The sequence below is a fragment of the Sparus aurata genome, chromosome 7 (assembly GCF_900880675.1).
Source record: "Sparus aurata chromosome 7, fSpaAur1.1, whole genome shotgun sequence".
NCBI lineage: Eukaryota > Metazoa > Chordata > Actinopteri > Spariformes > Sparidae > Sparus > Sparus aurata.
Genome location: NC_044193.1, coordinates 6,191,364 through 6,213,697, shown reverse-complemented (window position 1 = coordinate 6,213,697; position 22,334 = coordinate 6,191,364). Strand labels below are relative to the sequence as shown.

At 41.0% G+C, this 22,334-nt stretch overlaps 4 protein-coding genes across 4 annotated transcripts; 2 read left to right on the top strand and 2 right to left on the bottom strand.

Annotated features, from left to right (window-relative positions):
- Positions 1-1,040: 1,040 nt before the first annotated feature.
- On the bottom strand, positions 1,041-5,348 carry LOC115585460 (PHD and RING finger domain-containing protein 1-like). The gene is made up of 7 exons (XM_030423843.1): positions 4,607-5,348; positions 3,860-3,943; positions 3,617-3,753; positions 3,391-3,482; positions 3,038-3,237; positions 1,673-1,772; positions 1,041-1,580 (listed from the first exon to the last, which is right to left on the bottom strand). The coding sequence occupies exons 1-7, from the start codon at positions 4,748-4,750 to the stop codon at positions 1,543-1,545; spliced, it is 795 nt and encodes a 264-aa protein (XP_030279703.1). The 5' UTR covers positions 4,751-5,348; the 3' UTR covers positions 1,041-1,542.
- Positions 5,349-6,583: 1,235 nt separating this feature from the next.
- On the top strand, positions 6,584-9,319 carry LOC115585459 (lysophosphatidic acid receptor 6). The gene is made up of 2 exons (XM_030423842.1): positions 6,584-6,770; positions 7,214-9,319. Exon 2 carries the CDS (start codon positions 7,315-7,317, stop codon positions 8,275-8,277), a length of 963 nt encoding a protein of 320 aa, XP_030279702.1. The 5' UTR covers positions 6,584-6,770; positions 7,214-7,314; the 3' UTR covers positions 8,278-9,319.
- ints11 (integrator complex subunit 11) lies at positions 8,345-19,968 on the bottom strand. The gene is made up of 17 exons (XM_030423841.1): positions 19,748-19,968; positions 19,384-19,481; positions 18,125-18,198; positions 17,807-18,035; positions 17,599-17,697; positions 17,478-17,512; positions 16,848-16,986; positions 16,649-16,713; positions 15,446-15,635; positions 15,276-15,359; positions 15,104-15,193; positions 14,126-14,288; positions 13,375-13,485; positions 12,130-12,191; positions 11,888-12,030; positions 11,431-11,560; positions 8,345-8,541 (listed from the first exon to the last, which is right to left on the bottom strand). Exons 1-17 carry the CDS (start codon positions 19,773-19,775, stop codon positions 8,476-8,478), a joined length of 1,806 nt encoding a protein of 601 aa, XP_030279701.1. The 5' UTR covers positions 19,776-19,968; the 3' UTR covers positions 8,345-8,475.
- A 734-nt stretch (positions 19,969-20,702) lies between these two features.
- Positions 20,703-22,245, top strand: cptp (ceramide-1-phosphate transfer protein). The gene is made up of 3 exons (XM_030421797.1): positions 20,703-20,836; positions 20,950-21,104; positions 21,248-22,245. The coding sequence occupies exons 2-3, from the start codon at positions 20,971-20,973 to the stop codon at positions 21,768-21,770; spliced, it is 657 nt and encodes a 218-aa protein (XP_030277657.1). The 5' UTR covers positions 20,703-20,836; positions 20,950-20,970; the 3' UTR covers positions 21,771-22,245.
- The last annotated feature ends 89 nt before the right edge of the window (positions 22,246-22,334 follow it).

Genomic DNA, 22,334 nt, shown 5'->3' with positions numbered 1-22,334 from the left:
TTTTAACAAAGGACAGAGAACAACATCAGTGTAAAAAAGAAATAACAGAGCAGCAGCAGAGAGGCTCTGATCCCTCGCTTGGTGTTTATGGCTGGAGAGCAACACAATGCTGCCACCATGTGGTCATTTCTGACACATGCGCCAGGTGAGAAGATGTGTCTACCTCTCTGTCAGGAGATGGCAGTGTTGTTTATAAAAAGGATTCGGAGGACAGTCAGGTGAACAGCTATTGAGATTGAGGAGTCACGTGCTGATTTGGGTTGATTTGGGTGGGGTCTGAGCCGGTCGGCCATGATGGTAGGAGACGCTATCGGTTGTCAGGGGCAACGCCTGCAGAACTTCACAGAGGCGCGACTAAACAGTCCAGAGCTCTTTAATTTCTGCGCATTTATTATTTCGGCGGGACAGAGACGGATCTACGAATACGAGAAAGAAAAGGAAGAAAGTAAAGCAATGCAAAAAGATAAGGCGAAAGAAAAGGGACCTTACAGGAACAAGCTCACACCAAGCGCATAACAGCGGTATTTGGAGAAGCTCTCGGAAATCCAAAATATCGACCCATACGAGCTCCCTGCAGAGGAATGGCACAGAGACCTGGATCATTTACCTCCATGCACATACATGGACATCGTCAGTTACCTTGTTTTTGGTGTAAGTTACTACACAATGCAGGAGTTTAAAAGCCACAAGTCTTTGGAAAGTTACGAGACTTTCTGCTGTGGCTGGGTGCAGGACTTGGCCATCTACAAGCCTCCAGGTGGTGAAAACAGCGTTGTACTGACAAAAAGACATTTTTAGAGAACGTACCCGAGTGTAAATGCAGAGGCAATACTGAAGCAGTTTTTAACGCAGCAGTGACTACCAGGCATGGTAAAACAGTGCGGAATTGTAAAAACCTCCTCTACTACAGAGTTAAGAACACACGTAAACAATCGTGTTTTGCCGGCGGCATCCTGCCATCATGGCGGAGAGGGGGAAGATCCCGCGAGATCGAGGGAGGGGCTTTGTACCATGACGACAACTCCTCACTCTCAATAGGTTATTATTTCCTGTCACAACAAGGCTGTGTGATGAGACACAGCTGCTACAGTGGAACCAACATCATTAACAAGAAGAAAGAGAAAAAGACTCTCAAAGATTTATGCTCATTAACTGCTGGATTGATGAAACATGCAGACGCAGCTTTACTATCAGGTCCTTATTCACGAATGATCATTTATCAGTTATGTGTAAAGTTCCTGTGATGCTTTCTAAGGTGAATGACATGGACAAAAAATGATTGTTGTGCATTTACCACAAGGAAGTCCAGACGTGTCCCAATTTTAAATTGAGGATATGTGTGAGACTGTTTTTGCACATACTGCCGCTCTAAGGCTGAATGTTCACAGGGAAACAAATACTTCAAGTACAAAGACTATCACTGACAATCACAGCCATTTAATGTATGTTCTGAAGGCTGTCAACAGGACTTTTTAAACAGTCGCTGTCCGCTGTGACATTCATTAGACAGTAACTATACGTCTACTGCTTGTCATCAGGAGCTCAAGTTGCGCGCTTTCTTCTTTTTCTTGTCTTTAACCCTGTCAATCACACACAAATGTATAATGTCAAATATCACAGAACGACAGACTCTTAAAGCTACCTGGACATGATGTGACAGTTGGTAACTTACTGACTGAAGCACTGCTGGTGTCACTGTGATGAGGAGGTGCAGCTGCTTCACCTGTTGTGACTGCAGGCTTCGATGCCTTTAACAGGTATTTAGGTACATGCTGAGAGAGTAGAAACAAACAACTTAATGAGTGTCAGTGATCAGTGGCTACACGCAGGTAACTTTGAGTCAGTACACAAAGTGCTGTATGCGTCTCGACGCCTACGCAGGTCAACAGTATCAGTCACTGTGAGCCATTTGAAGCCGCAACTCTACCACCTTCAAAGAATGTTTAGAGCCCGGAGGAGGCTTGGTACAAGATTGGCAAAGATAAACAGGAAACTACCGGTAAAGGCCTGAGCCCCAGAGCGGGTCGTCCAGTAATAGTAAGGTCGCTGGTTTGAATCCCCGGCTCCCCCAGCTGCATGTCAAAGTACCCTTGAGCAAGATACTGAATCCCAAATTGCTCCTGATGATCAGCTGGCACTTTGCATGGCAGCCTCCGCCATCAGTGTATGAATGTGTGGGTGAATGGGTGAATGTGACAAGTGGTGTGAAGCGCTTTGAGCGGTCAGCAGGCTGGAAAAGCGCTGTAGAAAAAGTCTGTTTACCATATTTCAAGACCAGTTATGTCTGAACAAAATAAATCTTCAGCAGCAGCAGAAACCCACACAGACAAACCCAAAAGGGGGGCTATGATTCTTGTTTCAGATTGTAACCACCAACACGAGCAGCTGCCCCAGTTTTTATGCATCAGTGCCAACAGTGCACGTTCAAGAAAAGCGAAGCAGGAAATGTGGTTCAATGCCACAGCAACACCCTGACTGTGATAAGTTTGTGTGGCACATAATCTGTGGAACAAAATGAAACCAGTCTCTGATAACTGCTCCTGATAATTTTCTCTCGCTCCACTTATTTTTTTTGCATATTTGAGGTTATTTAAATGAATAATGTTCATGGAGAAAGTTAACGACATATATAAAATCTTTCTGCTTTACATTTTCTGTATTTAGCTTTTTTGATAAGACACACAGGGTTCACATACTTTCTCAGATCTCAAACTGTTCAGTGTAAAATTAGGAATTGTAATTACTGCGTTGGCTTTATCTCAGTGTACACACGGCTTATTTGATCTATTTCAGTGAATTCAGAATGAAGAAACCTGAGTAAAGTTATTGGTTGCTGCTATTTGTAAAAGTGCACATCATCTGTTTTTTTTTTTTTTTGGGGGGGATAAAGAAATACCTGTTCATCTCTGACAGCCCAGAGAACAGTTCAGTAGCACTTACGGCTGTTCCTGAAGATCTCAAATCCTCAAAGACTGAAACCATCTTCGTGAATAACGTATTGTACTCATAATCTGTCTGTGTGTGACGTTGAACATACCCAGGAGGACATGGGCCGAGGATCAGGATCGCTGCTGGCTCTGCTCTGGATCCTCTGGCTGTGGCGTCGCTCAGTGGAGCTGCCGGGCCGACTCATGGTGGAGGGTCGGAGGCGACTGCTGGTAGACGCACTTTCATCCACTTCAGCGAGGAGATCGGTTAGTTCTCCATCACTGATCTCCTCCTCCAGCACGTAGCTGTCTTCACAGGGACGATTTGACGTAAAGAAAAAAGGACATTTTCTAACAGTGATCTATCAAAATCTCTGTTTTAATGTTTCATCAATTCAATCATCATTGAACTACTACAGCCCCTGTTTAGTGTAGCCTTACCTAGTTAACTATATAGCTTTACCTGTTTGTTGAGGTATGACCGCACACTCAGGACAAATCCAGTCACCTTCAGGGCCTGTGTTTAATAGTGGTGTCAAGCAGTGCATGTGATGCCTGGAACATAAAGTAGAACCACAGTTCTGCGATGAAATCCCTCCCTTAAGACCCAATTAAGACTATTTGAAGGTAGAATTGTGACAAAATAAGCTGAAACAACACAAAAACCTGAGTGTATAGTCATGCCGTACCCTGAATCACACCGTGTACACACTAGCAGCCGGTGTCTGCGGTCACTGCGTCCACATTCCTCACAAATAACAGCATTGCTTCCCTCCTCCTCTTCATCTTCATCATCAGCATCCTTTTTCGGTGTCTTCACTTTGATCTGCAGCAGCACAAACAGTTCAGCCCCCAACAGGGACGTGTTTCCACATAATGTCATAGCAGATTAAGATGCATCACGCTTCCTTTAGCACACTGCAAATAGTCACCTTCTTCTGAATGTCCCCTCCGGGACACCGTCTCTGATGGATGAAGGCAAAAGTGATCCGATCTACTGGGCAGGTGTTGGCTGTCTGAAATGAGAGTGTTGTAGAATTTGATTCACATTTAATTCATAGGAAATTATAAGTCCTGTAACGTACCACAGTGGAGTTTCATGAGAATCTGTAAATGGGACTGCACTGTTTTCCTTATTAATCCATCGATCGTTGTGCCTACAGAGTGTTGGAGAATTAACAGGGGAAAAACTCTTTTTACAGCATTTTTGCTGGATAAAAAAACTCCAGAATAATTTAGTTGACTGGTTTATCATTCGGCTCTAATCTCAAATGCATTTTTAAATACATTAAAGGGGTGTAGTTACACTTCTTTTACAGCTTAAATGAACTAGATAATGATGATAATGATTTTTTTGTGTTTATTGTGAATACTTTTAATTCATTGCATTATATTTTATTCTTTTTTATTATTATTTTAATATACCCATATTAGCAAATCCATTTTTGTCTTTAATATCCTGTTTTTCTTATCAATCACTTGTAAAACACTTTGAATTGCATATTGACTTGTTTGAAAGGTGATGTGTCAATAAAGTTTGATTGATCATGCAAACATCTGACTGCCAAAGTGGGATTTTTACACCTTTTTGACAGAAATTTAAATACATATTTTTGTTTTAACCATCTCTTGCTAACTGGACTAACATATATTGAGTGGCAGGTGAGGTGTTTGTTTACCTGGGACCACTGAAGAATGCATTCAAGACAAAAGACGTGCTGACAGTTCTCCACAGAGGCCACTGCTTGTTTCTCAAAGGGGCTAAGGCAGATGTAGCATTTATCTGAATCTGACATTAAATCTGCCACAGTGGGCTTATCCATATTTTAATATTCCTGTATATTCGGATCCGATTCTTTAGAAAAAACTGACCTAAATCTAACATGCATAACTCAGTGTTGATGTGTCGGAGCTTCCTGTGAGCTGTAAACGTACGCGCTGATATTGACAACAGTTAGCCTAGCTAGCTAGCTTAACGTTAGCTAGTCGGTAACTACTTTAGCTAACTGTCATGAAGCCGAGAGAACGGTCTTGAATTACTCAATACAGCCAAACGGTATTAAACTTTATACGTATCAACACAACCGTGTTGTCATCTAGTGTAAAGGCGTGTATCACATTAAATAATTATAACCCCCACGTTAGCTAAAACTTGTAAATAGCTAACTATGCTAGCCAATACTTTCGTGTTCCGCGCTACACTTAGAACTTCCGGTCGCATCCTTTCAGAACAAAAGCACCAAATCAAAACATCAAATTGCACTACTCAACACAATTCAGGGATATTGTGAGGTTGGAGCGTTTCACTGTTTCTGTGACACATCAACATTTTTATCTTGTGTTTTGTGAATATTTCATTGACTTTCATTGATTCATGACTTTTATTACATATCCATGCACATAGATATATTCACCCAAACCTCAACCCGAAATGAATTTCCCTGCTGGAGAAAGCAGCATAGACCAGCACCAAAACACAACATATGCTGGTCTTGCTAGTGACTGGTTTTGGTGCTGGGCTATGCTGGTTTTTCCAGCAGGGTTGAGTCGTGTAAACTGAGTCATAATCTAATCAACAAAACTTTACTTTATTTGAAAATATGCAAAACTACAATATCATCTGACACGATGAAGTCTTGCTTCACTCCCTGATTGTGAGGTCCTGTCTTGGGATAGGCTTCAATTTCCTTGAGGGAACCTCCCAAAAGGATTAATAAAGTTGTCTAAGTCTAAGGGTCCAATGTCAAAATACAAATTGTATAGTCTTTAGTTTATACTTTCAGCCCATACATGGTGAACATCCCAAAATATTTCACACAGCCACAGCAAACCTGGGGTCATGTGCTATTCCACCTTCTTTCATAATGCACCGAGAACATAAAGGCTGAGGAAGCAACAGGGGCCCAGCAGCTGATCTCAAAGTGGTTAATGTGGCTTTGAACAGTGCAGACAGGAGTCTGCCTCCACACACAGAGGAGCTCGTGTCGCTAAATTACCCTTTCGACACGGGTTAAGACAGCCACGAGATAAAAATCTAATGTGCACAAGCTAATACCCCGTCTGCACAAGATATGGATCCAGTGCGCCAAAAAAACAACACATCTTGCATGAAAAGGTCCTAAAAACCAAGAGACTCCTTTAACTTTTTCATTTAGCGCTCTATACCCGTGAAAAGTGGGTAATCATGCAAAAGAATATCCTCAGACATTGAAGGCCCGATTTAAAAGACAGTCACGAGAAGCACGTTTGACCTGCACGAGCAACCGTAAGGAAAATTTAAACCGCTCCTCATAAAGATTACGTAAGCTGCTGGAGATGCAGTGAAGATGAGTGTTGGCTAGTGTACATTGACACAAATACATTACAGTTATCTCAAAAACTATATATTTACTTAACATATTAAACTTGAGTGCCTCTTTTTCAGGACAAACGCATTTATGACATGGATTACCTTGTTTGCATATTGCTTAGAGAGACGTTTTGTAATTTGGTTTCTGCATTTGGGTGACTGTTTCTTCTGAAGTTAAAAAAAAAAAAAATGTATACACTCACCATAGATCTTATTATACTGCAGTGGTTGTGTGATAAAACTAGACAGTATGCGTAAACTAGTCTCATGCTACTGCTAGGGTTTCCTGACCCTCCCTCAACTCTACACCTACAGTGCACTGAAACAGGAAATTAGGAGGTTTGAACAAAGAGCTGTGAATATACACACTCTCACTGTATTCTGAGAGGAGCTGCACCACGAGGAGCCACAACAGCTTTTATCTGAAGCGCTCTCAGCATGCTGTGTAGTTCTCTGCATTTGGAGATCAGACAGAAGAGTCTCTAGTCAACTTGGTGAGTGTGTCTTTACTTTACTTCACTACAAAATGGATTTATTAATGTGAAGATTTGACAAATGTAAATATAACGTGTTTAAAAGGTTGTTATTCCCGAAAATGTGGTGAGAACTCCTCAATATTGTACAACTGATTTAAAGTCGTTCAGCTCAAGTAAACAGGAAATATAGTAAATAAACAGAAATGTTTAATTCCTCACGAAAGCTCCTTGAAGTGTAACTTTGTCTGTTACTGTTCCAGTTTAGTGGTTTGGTGTTTTTCCGCCTTTTGTGTTTCACTTCACCCTCTTTCAGAATAATGTAGTCAGCTCCGAGAACAAAAACAATGTGTTTAAAGCGGAATAAAAACTGTTTTTAAAAGCTAGCACAGCGTAAGTTTCCAGCGTAGTGTGAATCTGGAGGTGGAAAAACTCTGAGTGGAAACATGTTTGTGTTGCTGCAGCTACAGAGGAACCTGAAGCCTGCCATGCAGCAGCGCTTGTGAGAATCTACCTACGCCGCAGGACTTTCACTCAACTACACTGACAACACTTCAAGTCTGCAATGATGACTGCGATGAACTGCACCATCCCCTCAGAAGAGTACCAGTTCTACCTTTTCCCGGCGGTCTACATCCTTGCTCTGGTTGTGGGTCTACCATTAAACCTGGCCGCCCTCTTCGCCTTCACCTTCAGGGCCACCACGCGCACGGCCTTCAGTGTCTACATCAGCAACCTGGCTCTGGCAGACATCGTCATCCTCTGCACTTTACCCTTTAAGATCCACTACCACCTCCACAGAAACAACTGGATATTCGGGGACGTCGCCTGCCGCGTCACTGGGATCCTCTTCTTCTCCAACATCTACATGAGCATCTGTTTCATGACTTGTATCTGCGTGGACCGCTACATGGCCACCATACACCCGCACACCTATCTGAGGATGCGCAGCCCCTGGTGCTCCTTCATCGTATGTGCGCTGCTCTGGGTCGCAGTTGGAGTGGCTATACTGGTCTTCATCCTCATGGGACCTCTGGAGACCAACAAAGACAAACCAGGAAGCCAAAGATGCTTTGAGAACTTCGCCAAGAATGAGTGGAGCTCGCGCTTGGCGGCTTACAGCTTCATCTGCCTGAGCTTCGGCTCCCTGCTGCCCTCCCTGATCATCCTGGTGTGTTACCCTCTGGCTGCACGGCGAATTTCAAGGATAAAGACAAAAACGGCCGGAAAAGCTGTGAAGGTGATCTGCACCATCCTGGCGATAACGCTGCTCTGCTTCCTGCCCAACCATGTCGTCTATCTGCTGCACCTCCTTTGCCGCATGGACATCATCCAGAGCTGCTCCGCTGCCAACGCCATCTACCACGCCAGGCGGGTCACCATGGCGCTCGTCGTCCTCAACACATGCCTGGACCCGGTGCTGTACTACATCACCACCAGCCACTTTAACTGGAAGAGCTTGAGGATGACGTGGCTGTGGGGAAGGATCAGGAGGACCAGGGGGATTTATACCATCACAGTGACATGAGTGAACCGCTGTAAATACAGCTCTGTGTATGCTTCTCTGTTTTTGGTAAGCCAGTACTGCAAAAATGTGACTTTTCTACAAATGTGTTTATTCAAATGGGCTTTGTACATGAAAATAAAAGGGAGAAATCAGAATTTGAGTCCTTTTTTTGTGTGAGTTTTTTCTTCAAATGTTCATAGTTTTGGGACAAAAGACGTTTCAGCAAAGTCCAGACGGAAGCCCCTTTTTCAGCAGAGTTGAAAGGAAGCTCCCCAGGTCCTCGTCCTGACAAAGAAAACCAAAACAAAACATTAAAAAAGAGTCACTGATGGAAACTACACAGCATCATATTTTCACTTGAGCACATGTTAATATAAATACGAAAGGGGCATCAGAACAAAGAGGAATTGGAGAGGACTATGGGCAATATCTAGTAGTTACTGGATATTATGTCTCAGTTCCCCAATTGTCAAGAAAATGAGGCAGCTGCTACTTTCGGCCCCGTTGCTTTTGCATTTGTGAGAGAGTGATTGATTCACTCGAACAATTTTCGACTCCACTGAAGAAGCAAAATGATCTGATAATTCAGATATTTTTGAAAAGTCACAAAAGTGAAAATAACATTGTGGTGGGTTTTAATTTGAATCATCAGTGTTTTTTTTTTATCGTTATTACTCATTTTCATCAACCTGTGACCCCCCCCGATCTCAGGCTGGTAACCACAGATATTTTTTGTTAGCATGTCATCATCAGAGGATATTCTTGATTAAAGAAGTTGTTGATTTTAAAAGTTTCCTAAAGCCAAAGGAGACTTGTTCTGACTGCATGTTTTGTCTTAGTAACATTTCACATCCGTTGAAATGTTCAGTGGCATAAAATACAAAAAAAATTGTGAATGTTGCTACAAAAAATTCAATTTACACTTGTGACATAAATGTTTGTATTTTACATATACTTGTTTTTTCTGTAATTTTGTTCGATAATCCGTACAGTACTTTCCATTGTGTTTCACTGTGAATATGACTTGTATATTACAAATAAACCTTTGATTCCTTGACAATCATCTCGCAGAATCGGTGTTTTAGTGATCTCCCCTCAACAACCATTAAATATATAAACACAAACAGGTTTTTTTTTAAGAAATTCAGATAGAAAAGATGTGACAATAAATGATTACACGTTCTATCTTTTATTGCCTCGCCCCTTGTACACAGAGCACATGCAGCCACGTTAACCACTCTCTTTCCATTACGCAGTGACCAAATTCAACAGTCAGGTTTCCCCACCCTCTACTTTCACCCTTACTCTCCCTTTCAAAGCCCCTGTTATCACACTGTCCACCCACGCAAGATGTTTTCACTTCGTATGGCTGAGCAGACATTGCCCCAGGACTCTGTGGCACTCAGTAGAGTGCAGGGTATGTCTGGGCTGTGTATGCATGAGGGTGGTGGAATGAAGGGGGAGTTAATGTGCAGGCCACAAACCACCAGAGATGTAGTATGTCAATATCAAAATGAAAATACCAATAAGGAATCCCCCAAAAACTTGATGGCCACGTGCGTTAACTCCAGCAGGAACAAGATTCCAAACTGAAGCAATTGTTAATCACTTGCGATCCCGACCAGCTAGTTAAGAGGAGGTGGCAGTCGACAGGTTATCAAACGGAGCAGCCTATATAAAAAGCCACGAGAGGTCCTCGAGGATACAGTCATACATGTGCAGGTTTAGTCCTAGTAGTATGCAAGATAAGCTGCGGACAGATACCCACAAACAGGACCGAACGCATCGTTGCCTGGGTGAGATACCGATGTGCTTGCGTGCTGTGGTGAGAAGGATCTGGGACAGCGTGGGCAGGACTTCCGCAAGTAAATAATACATAAAACAGCTTCTTATCCAACACTTTATCATCGTACATCTATACACCTTTATTGTTCCTGCACTCATTGTGGGATTGAATTGAATTGAATTGTCAATCAATCTTGCAGTTTCGATAAATGAAAACAAAAATGGCTTGTGGAAACTGTGGAGAGCTGTAAGTATCTTAGCGGTCTTCTATGAACATATCTGCAATTATTTATATGCTTGTGGCCTCTTTAACAATTTTTTTGGGGCTCAGACCTCACCAACAGCACCAAAGCCGCTCTTGTCAGAGTTGACAGTCGTCTGCAAAAGCACAAATATAAAAACTGACAGGGGGTCCGTTCTCATGCTTCTACACCTCAGTGCTGCATTTAACACATTTTACAGACGAAGGGCTGAGCGGGACTGTCTGACAAAGTGCTATATCGGTTTGAGTCATATCTGCACGACAGGAGTTTTACTCCAAAACAGTCACAACAACATATGGAGTTCAACAGGGGTCAATTTAAGGCTCACTTTAGTTTGCATTTTATATATTCTACGCTTGGGAGACAAAACACAAAAACTCAATGTTTATTGAAATAATGTGGATGATTAAAAAACTATAGAACATGACTGATCTCAGGCCCCTTAACATGCTTAATCAACATCGGCAGGTGAGTAGAGGAGAAAGCGAAATGATGCTTATCTTAAAGTTCGAAAGTTTTCCTATGTTACATAGTGTTGCTTTAAGTTTCGACTTTCATGAACACACACACTGCTGACTCTCTTTGTCAGCAGTATGTTTTATAGAGTCACCTAAAAAAAAAAACACGTCTTCTGGACTTTTTTTCAACCCATTCACCTTTCTGAACAGTTGGTAAGCTTCTCTTGGAGGAGGTTTATTGTTAATTATTGAATGCTTCTTCACAACAAAAGTGAGGAACCTTAGTGTACCTTTGAATGTCGACCTTAGTTGCTACAAACAAATAAACTGCTTTAAATTTTGTCTTGTATCACCTAAGAAATATATCCAAAGTAGGAGGTTGCCAGACCCGGAGAGACCTGTACACACTTTCATAAACTGTAAAACTGTCATCCTTATGGCCCACTCTCCGGCCTCCACAGAAGACTGTGTGACTGTTCAGTTATCTTAAAGTGTTCTTATTGTGTTTGTGTCTTGCTGATAAAAAAGAATTCCCTCCTGTGCGACAATAAAAGATCTAATTTGAACTCATAAAAGGTGGAATGTGCGGGGCATTTGAAACCTTTTAGACGCCCGTTACGATTGAATCAGTGAAGCAGAGACAATGAAAAATGTTTTGTTTTTTTTACCTGATAACTCCAGGAGAGCAGTAAGACCTTGGTGTTGGCGTCTTCAGCAGAGGAGGAGACTTTGATGACGATAGATTCCACCATGACTGTGCCATCGGGGAGGTGTTGGATGGTGTAACCTTTTAAAACGCTGAATCAAAGAAATGCAAAAGCGAGCGGTTACAAATTGTGTTTTCTCGGATGTCAGAAAATGCGGAGGAAATTAGTCTCGGTGCACAGAAGTGTTAAAGCAATGTGATTCATGAGGTTCATCCGGTGATTAGGGAGGAAAAAATGTAATCTTAATTTTCACACAGAAATGACACAAACAGTATACTGTTTAGTACGTTACAAATATACAAACAAAACAGTGATGTGGTTTTAAAGGAAGAGGATGAGTAGGTGGATGACGCAGTTGAATTGTTAAACAATGCAGATACCCAAGTAGATAAAGGACATCCAGTAACCCTCGTCTCACCTCTTGAGGTGTGTGTAGATTCTGTGAAGTGTGTCGTTGTCGCTGTGCGGGTCCTGGAGCTGCACGCGGCAGGTGAAGCGCAACTGGTGTTCGTTGAGGCCCAGCTCCTTCAGGGCCTGCTCCGACGACACCAGCTTCAGACTCTGCGCTCAGGAAAAAAGAGAAGAAGGAGGCAAATCATCAAGTGTCCATCTGTTGATAACTGAGCAAATCCTTCTTTTGTGTGATAACAGTTAACTTACATTTTCTTTCATGATCAGAGTTCCATGCATGGCGCGAGGCTTTTTAGGATCAGGAAGAGGACCTTCAACACAACAAGGTATATGAATAAACACGCAATGATTTTAAAACACGGGTGAAGATACCAAACAAACAATCTTATTTTAACTCCACAAAGCGTTATGGTCCAGATAGGGTTGCCAGATTTGTGTGTTTTCTGCAAAGTGCACGTGGGAAAATTTGCGACATGGGGGAAACTTGACCTTACGATCTGGCAACCAAACGTTCTATGCAAGTCAAGTCAAGTGTGTCAAGTCAGGTTGAGTCCCTAGTTAATGTAAAGTCAAAGCCAAAGCAGATCAAGTATAAAAACCTGTCTAATAATGATATTATTGGCAGTATAAGAATGACAATCAATTGAATTTCTACTACAATTAATGATTTTCAGTTAAATAAATGTAATCTAACAAAAATACCTCTAAAACATTGTTACTTTATTTATTTTGTCTTCTGAAACGTACACAGACAATTTATTTGACTCATCAGGTCTCAAGGCAAGTCATTAATCTTTAACTAGTTGAGGCCGAAGTCATTCATTCTATGTCAAGTCAAGTCATCCAAACAGTGACTCACGTCCACATCTCTGTCTGGAGGTGGCAGCAGCAATTTTTATGATACTATAGAAATGTAAAACATTCCAGAAGTAAAAACATTTTGCTGGATTCAACGAACATCAATCAACAGACATTACATTTAAAATAAACTGTTGGTTAACTCGTCATCATTGCTCAGACACGCCAACTTGGTTACTTGGTAAAAATGCCACCAAAAATTCCCCCCCAAATGCAAATCAAGCCCAACCTTTCGTCTTTGACACTAGGAACAGTAAGTAAAAAAAACATCCCCCGTCCTCCAGCTTTTTACGAGTCGATAAGGAGCTGCGCTCGTCGGGGTCATTATGTTATTGACATGACATATATATATATATATATATATATATAAAGTACAATGCATGACATTTGTCATTGTGACAACTAATTCGGGTCGTGACATTTAGGTGGCACGGGGGAAGATTCCTAAAGCAAGGTACAGAACCAACTTCAATCAAAGCACAGATGTGAAAATGTCACCAACACTGTACTGGAAGCGAAAGTGTGTAGGCACCCTGTACCTCAACCACCAAGACATTTTGGGCCACTCCAATACGCCTTAGGGTGTGAACCAAACAGCAAATTCCTAAAGTTTCAAAACCGTCAGCAAAAACGTACCTCCGAGCGCCATCTCCCTCTTGAGCAGGTTGAGTGAGATGTCCACCGGCACACTGGGGTTGGTTGTTACCGTCGTGGTCTCTCCGTTGGCTGGCATGTAGCAGTCGATGCCTGCCGTTAAAAAACAGAAACGTTCACTAGACTGCCAACACCTTCTCCTCCTGCTGTTAACATACATACACAGAACTCTTACTCTTAATAAGTCTAACATTTAGGGATGCACAATATGGATTATTTTCAGCCTATATGCAGGGTTCGTACACTTTTTTCAAGGTCAAATTCAAGCACTTTTCAAGCACTTTTAAGGGTCATTTTTAAGATTTTCCAGCACCTTATTGCTGGGGTGAAATACGTATCTAAGGGAATATATATACTTGTGATTTTTTTTTATCACAGTTATGTACATTGTATTATGCTGTAAACATCTAAAATTATATTTTATAATAGCAAAAACTTCAGAAATTAATTATCCAGTCTGATCCCAATTTTGTGAAAGACACAGAGTTATAATGTCAAGCACTTTCAAGCACTTAAACCAAAATCCAAGCACTTTTCAGACCTTGAAAACACAACATTGAAATTCAAGCACTTTCAAGGATTTCAAGCACCCGTACGAACCCTGTATATGATAACTGATAATTACCCGACTCTCATGGTCGATACTCATAGAGAAACCGATAACATATGCTAATTTTTTCTGTTGGATATACATCTTGCATACACCCTCTGTCTGCACTGTTGATGTACTTACTGAACTCCTGTTCGATCTTGCCCTTGAGGAACTCCATTTTGGCAGCCTCTCCGTGTACCAGCAGCATGTTTCGAGGCTCTGCCATGCGAATGAGCTGCATGATGCCCTTCGCATCTGCATGAGCACTGAAGGACATGTACTCCACCTGTAGCTTCACATCCAACTGTAAGAATCACAGAAATACGAGTCGATCATTAGACCGGGGTTGTTTTTCACATGGATCATAATTAAAGGTTTTTGGGGGGGTTAGTTTGTAAAGACAAAATTTTATAATTACAGAAATAATAGTATTGGCTTTGTTCAGGGTTCGTACGGGTGCTTGAGATCCTTGAAAGTGCTTGAATGTCAATGTTGTGTTTTCAAGGACTGAAAAGTGCTTGGATTTTAATTTAAGTGCTTGAAAGTGCTTGACATTATAACTCTGTGTCTTTTACAAAATTGGGATCAGACTGGATAATTAATTTCTGAAGTTTTTGCTATTATGGAATATAATTTTAGATGTTTACAGCATAATACAATGTACATAATTGTGATAAAAAGTGAAGAAAAAAATCACAAGTATATATATTCCTTTAGATACGTATTTTACCCCAGCAGTAAGGTGCTGGAAAATCTTAAAAATGACCCTTAAAAGTGCTTGAAAAGTGCTTGAATTTGACCTTGAAAAATGTGTACGAACCCTGTTTGTTGCTAAGAGTCAGATGTGATGATGAATACCACTGTAAAATCTGTTTATTAAATATGAAGCTAGAGCCAGGAGATAGCTTGCTTAGCTTAGCAAGAATTAGCCTTTGGGAAGCTAGCATGGACCTGTCTAAACCTTACTAATCAACATGTTTTAACTTATTTCTTTATCACAGTTTTAGAGAGACACATGAATTACTTAACATTGCCTAGAAAATAAATAGTCCCATCTGTACAGTATATCAGTTATTGAACTTAAGGTGACGGTGAAGGTGACATTAAAGACGGTCTTACCGTTGCTCTCCCTTCCATCTCCAGTTTCCTCTGCCCGTTTAGGATCTTGTGACCGATTGTTCCTTGTACACAATACCCAGGCATGATCACCTAGAAAAAGCAGAGCTAGCTGTTTAAGTATGCTCACTTTAAAAAAGAACATCCTCCGTTTCCTTACATCTTCCACGCTCACCATGTTCTTCTCGTTACCAGCCCACTTCTTGAAGATCTGCAAAGACTGACCAGCGTGCAGCATACCTGGTGTGGCAAACACCACCTGAAAAAAAACAGTACATTGTTGTAGATCACTTACATTTTCGTCCTCACACTTTTTTAACACTTGGGAGGAAAAACTTAACTTACCATAGGACCGGGGTTGTCAGCGTAGGAGCGATCAAAGGGCTTGATGTGCTTAAATTCAAACATGTTTCTCTGTACAAAGGTTTTTCGAATCTTCTGGTTGGTCCATGTTATGAAAAGCTTGTAATAATGGTTTGCTTTCTCCGTCAGTCCCGTGGAGAAGTAGATTGGCGCCTTTAGGTTCATTCTCTCCCTGGGTGTGGAGAAGAGGTAATTAGCGTGTCTGCCCAATGAGGCGCCACTTAATATGACAAAGTTCATATGCCACCATTATTCTTTCAAAACAAAAATACAGCTATTTTAAGGAGCTAATGGTGGCCTTTTTGTATAATAATAACATGCAATTACACCACATTATCATAATTATTATTATGACACATTATTATATTTCACTGAAATGCAAAAAGTTATGAACCAGAGAAAAATGGCCTTTATTTAACATCACTTAGTTCAGGACTGATGATTATCTCCATGCATCACTGTCTTGGCCCTCTTATTCTTTTACAGAGACCTGACCTTGTTCCCATGAATACAGATTATCTGTGTTTTGGCCTCTTGTTCTCACACAAAAGGCGTTCAAGCTCACTAGAAAAGAGATTTTCTTCAGTGTATCATGAGGACATGTAGAATGGAGCATTTAGGAAATGATGAAAGTCATCAACTCGTGTTTGCACATCCTCATTGTTCTTGATTCTAATGAGCTGATGCAACATCAAAAGTTTTTCTTGTCTTATAAGCACCAATGTAAGTTTCTTCCAAGTTATGCTAGGTCTTAATATAAGTTTACATCTTCACTTTGGATAATATCTTAAATTGTTCATTGCTGATATTGACGTATTGTCAACATAGACTTTATCGCCACCTAGAGGCCCAACAAATCAAATCAAATCAAATCAAATCAAATCAATCTTTTCTATTAACCCAAAGTCCCAATCACATCGCCTCAGTGGGTTTTACAATTTGTACAGCCAGCAACATTCTGTCCTTAAACCTACGATTCAAGTGAGGAAAACCTTCTTTATACTCACGTATACAGAGAAAGTAAAGAAGTAAAAGATGAGTAAACAACCAATATCTGTTTAGAAAAACATCTGTACACATATGGACAAGGCCTCATTTACATTCACAAACCCATACTGAAAACATAAAAGGCTTATAGGAATTTTCCTCTGTGGGTTTGTTTTAAAAACTGAATAACAACTATACCAAAATGTTTCCAACAGGATGCAGAGTTCTTGTGCTCTTCCGAGGGCGAAAACTGGGATCAGAACCTGAAAAAATGAAAGGAAATCAAACATCTTAAAAAAAAAGATACATTAAATTTCCTCTCTATGGCACTAAATTAAAAAACGAGAGAAGACAAAACTTCCATCACAAAACACATTCGACTAACTCTAAATCTTACCTTTCCTCCTCTTTCTATACTTTCATGCACTTTCTTCAGAAAGTCCCTCTCTCTGCATCTCTTCGAGTCACGGATGGTGGTGGCATATGTAGATTCTGAGATGAGCATGTCTGGGCGGCACTTATCGATCCATGCAGCACTGCAAATATCCAACACAAGGATAAGGATGAAGACAGTGTTGTGCATGTGCATAAAGGTCAACATGACATGAACAGGGTTCGTACACATTTTTCAAGGTCAAATTCAAGCACTTTTCAAGCACTTTTAAGGGTCATTTTTAAGATTTTCCAGCACCTTATTGCTGTAAATTGCGGTAAAATACGTATCTAAAGGAATATATATACTTATGATTTTTTTCTTCACTTTTTATCACAATTATGTACATTGTATTATGCTGTAAACATCTAAAATTATATTCTATAATAGCAAAAACTTCAGAAATTAATTATCCAGTCTGATCCCAATTTTGTGAAAGACACAGAGCTATAATGTCAAGCACTCTCAAGCACTTAAACTAAAATCCAAGCACTTTTCAGACCTTGAAAACACAACATTGAAATTCAAGCACTTTCAAGGATTTCAAGCACCCGTACGAACCCTGCATGAATAAATACAGTAAAAGCCACTTACCCTAAATGTCTGTCAGGTGTCATGTTATAGTCTCCCTATAAATGAAAAATATATTATTCTGAGATCTTGGCTATTAAATTCAAACTCTGAGTCTGATACAGTGCAGACTTGTTATACTCACAGTGTAGACCACAGACTCTGATCCCACTTTGATGTGCACCATGGCAGCTCCCAGGACATGGCCTGCATAGTACGCCTTGATCTCCAGCTCATCATCCACCTGCAGGCAGCACAACAGAAACAGCTTGATTTGCCATCAAAAGGGACGAGCAGCTGGTGCAGAAATGATTCATATCTGGGCACATCAAAAATTGATTTCAGCGTCGCACCTGGACAGTTTGGTGGAGGTTCAAAGGGACCACTTTCTTCATGCAGTCCTTGATCATCTGCGAGGTGAAGAAGTTGGTTTCTCCCTTTTTGTCTACGGTGATCTTCCGGAAGTCCTCCAGCAAAATGGGACAGATAGCCTTGGTGGGATGGGTCATGTAGATGGGGCCATCGTAGCCCACCATCTCACTCATGAAGGGCAGAGCGCCACAGTGGTCTAAGTGGAAATGGCTGAAAGAGAAAAAACATGGGATTGTTTTATCTATTCTATATATATCAGTGAGGGAGAGCTGACACTATGTAAATATTAATAAACAAACCTGATGATCACACAGTCCAAAAACTCTGTCAGGCGACCATTTTGGGTTATGTAAGAAAAGTCTGGGAAACGTCTCTGCAAAGACAATACAGAATTTATACTGTAGATGAACTTCTTCACATAGACCAAAACACATGAACACACAATAAGACTTTTTAATAAGACAGATTTGAGTGCAACATAGTTTGATTGAAAATAACCCCCCATTTTCTAACAGAACTGTTGTCGGTACTTAGCTAAAGCCACTGGTGATGTAGTTAAAGGTGCAATATGTAAGAACTGGCCAGCTGGTGAATTCATACTCCAAACAGGGACACAGCATAACACCAGAGAAACTACTAACTGCTGCTGCTGCTGTTAGCTTGTTAGTTCAGTTAGCTGTGCAGCTAGTAGTGCAGACAAGGAGGTCGGATCACCAGGGAAGTGTTGGTCTTGTTTTTACTGCTAGCAAACAAGCTTTGGCAGGGGCTTACTGGTGATTATGGCAATTTCAGTGTACATCTGTGCAACACGATGTATTTGACAAAACATCAAAATTGTAATATTAATTCTGATATTTTCAATGTTTTAAACCGAATTTCTTAACTATCGCACCTTGAAAGACCATGGAAGAGAGATTACACTCAGACTGACTGACTGCCTTCATCATTGATTAATCTGTGTGAGGTCCTTGAAATGTCAATAATTGGCAAAACATTACATTTTACTGTAACATAAAGCAGCAAATCCTCACATTAAATGATGATCAAAACAGTTGCTGCTGTTTTCTATAGATTGACTAATTGATAGGTCTTGGCAATATGTCAATATTGTATTGTTACCACATTGTCTTATGCAGCATCGACACACAGTAGGTGGTGGGATGCACCTTTAAAGTTGTTTTGTGAGCAGCCAATGAACGCCCAAATGCTGCATCTGTGTAGAGCCGCGCAATGTAGACAAGAGCCACACATGTCGTCACATTACAAGATAAACACAAGACGAGGGCAAACGTTTTCAAGTTTAACCATAAAATCTTATCACAGCTATGGAATATCAAGTAAACCATCTTTGCTCACACAATCTTAGCTTTTCTTGCACTCAGGTGTGCATCAAAAATGTTGGTCTCTATTATCGGGTATTTTATCTGTATCGCCCTTGACAGTCAGGTAATTATCGGTTATCGTATCGGCTGACATGAATCCATATCGTGCATCCCTACTAAATGTCATCTCATCAGCTTGTTGTTTTTCCTGTTAAATGATAACCTCCTTTACTCACATCATCGTTAAATCCCATGTGCATCCCACAGTCCAGCATTATGTTTTTGCCTCCAATAGAGACAAGGATGCAGCTGCGGCCGACATCCTGTCCAGCACCTTGGAGAGGGAAAAGTTGAGAGAAGGCTTAAAAAAAAACCAGACGGTAAACGTACCTTAAGTTAGCTTCACCAGCTAACAACAGCTACTAACAGCAAAGGGTGACAGTTACAAGCACTTTCAGACCACCATAACAGATAATACACAAACTGTTGCTGTTAAAATAGAGCCAGACATTTAGCGAATTGTTAACGTCAAAGTTACAGACGCATATATTTGTTGACGGAACTAGCATAACTGCTGCTAGCTAGCCGCTGGTTACTCACCCAGTGGTGTTACTTTTATTTCAGGCATGTTTTCTCATCGGAACATCCGTTTTGAAGATAGCTGAAAACCTAGACGTCAGACGAGAAGGTCTGACTGCTCCCGGTGAATAACAGCTTGTTTACAGAGTAATGTCTATTGTTTAACTTGTGTACATGTGGGTCATTGCAAGCAAATTACCGGTGGGTTTTCACTGTCAACGCACCCGTTGTTAAACGTTAGAACTTCCGGTCTGTCTTCAAAATAAAAGATTTTATTGCGTTAATGTCTTTTTTTTTTTTTTTTTTTTTTTTTTCCAAGTTTGGGGTGTTAAGAGATCCTGGGAGAGTCTGTGTGAAGCTGTGCATTTATACACACAGAGTATGTATTTTACAGACGGATTCCAGTGTTTTCAAAATCAATATCAAGGATGGAAAGGTCTTATTTAATAATGGATAATGATAAGACCTTATTTAGTAGGTACCAGTGCATGATAACAAAAAAAAGGGGTTTTCTTTTCATTTCTGTCATTCTATTTCAATATCATTATGAAAATCCAGCATCAGTTACTTTCATTCCGACATGGCATACCACCTCACTGTTGATTGGAATTGGTGGGGGACAAATCAAAAGAGTGCATTCCTACTCATTATATCTAAATTTTCATACCAGGAGGATTTTGGGGACTATGGCCAAGGTCTTTATTGAATCCTTACTAGGTAGTCCACCTTATTTCGCTCATGTTGTTGTCAAACCAATTTTTAAAATCAAGTGGCCATTACAGCAGATTTGTTTAAAACAGCAGTAATATCCTTACAAATGCACTAATAAAATAAACATTATTCGGTCTAATTTGATGTCTATTATTTCAAATAAATCTGGTTTAACTAATCACAATAGTGGTTGTTGTCATGATTGAGCCATGACAGCCACTGAACTCAGTTTTCCTCAACAAACACTGTGCTTTTGTTTTGAAGGCAAAGTCACCAGCTTCCTGTATGTTCCGGCTCGAGTCTGCGCAGTAGAGGCGGATTAGAGCAGGAAAGACCTGTCGATCTTTTGACACGAAGAGAGATGCTGGATTTTCCTTCCACGTCTAAGTTTTCTCACAGGTAACGCGCCCTGTCTTTCATTCTTTACCTCCGTACTTTTATTTATCACCTCCTCCACTTTGCTGTTAGCCGTTAGCTACGTTTGTTCATTCATAGTTGCCTTTTCTCGACAGCGCTACCTCATAGAAACAACCATGGCTGCTCCCGTGGCTTCAGAAGAGCAGAAGTTCAGTTTAAAGGAGGTGCTCGACACTTTCAAGTTGTGTTTGTCGGAGAATAAAGAAGTCTACCTTGAACACTACGTGGCCGGGTGGCGTGGCCTCGTAAAGTAAGTGATTTAAAGCCCAAACCTTGTGTGTGGCCTCTCCTGTGTGAACTTACAGCAGGGTTGTCATGTAAACACCCAGCTTCAACAGTGTACAGAGTATAAGTTAAGTGCTAACAGACTGTTTTGTTTGTTACCTTTTTTAGGTTCCTGAACTGCTTGGGGAGTGTCTTTGGCTTCATTTCCAAGGATGCTGTCAACAAGATCAAGATCCTGGTCACCCACATGGAGGGTGAGAATGGGTCCCAGTATGTCACAGTCCAGTCAATGGTCAAATATGAGCTGGACAACGAACTAGTGGACCTGACCAAGAGAGGCATCCACCCAGAGTCAGGCTGCCGTACTCTGCTGAGGCTCCACCGTGCTCTGAGGTGGCTGGAGCTGTTTCTGGAGCGCCTCCGTACCAGCAACGAGGACGGCAAGACCTCTGTCATGTGCTCAGAGTCTTACAACGAGTCTCTTGCCCAGCACCACCCCTGGATGGTCCGTAAGGCAGCGGGCATGGCTTTCTGCGTGCTCCCGGGGCGTCCAGCTTTCTTTGAAGTGATGAACGTAGGCCCCCCGGAGCAGGTCGTGGCCATGCTGGGGGAGGCACTGCCACTAATCTCTGATGTGTACCAGATCACAGAGGAATTTTACGCCCAGCATAACATGCTCGACCTTCCATAGAGAGCAATAAGTGTTATTATTTGCCACTTTATACACTGTATGAGTAAATATCTACGTGTTGTGCATTCACTGTGTCGTGTCAGCATCAAAACACTGAACTTAAATGTAAGCTATGTTAACAGTGTTACATATATATATATGAGATTATAATGATGCATGATCATCTTAGCTTTTTGTAGTGCACATCTGAATGACCTTTAAAGTTCTGTTTTGGTTTGTAGTTTTTCAGATTTATTTGTTTTTGATTTAAATCAGTGACGTTATTACAGCACAGTGGGGCCCAGAAGTCTTTGCTCACTGCTGACAGCCGTTTTTTTTCAAAACACCAAATATTTGATGGTTTCGTCGTCTCAAATGTCAGAAACTTGGTCATTTTCTAAGCCTTACATCATTGTAAATGGATTGGGGGGGGGGGTGACTGATGTGATCATTTACAAATGAGTGAATACTGAAAATATACTGATACTAATCATAATTTTATGTATGAAAGAAATGCAGCAAGAAAAGACAAACGTGATCTGATATCATGAGGCAGAAGGGATCAAATGATTTGGATCACTACAT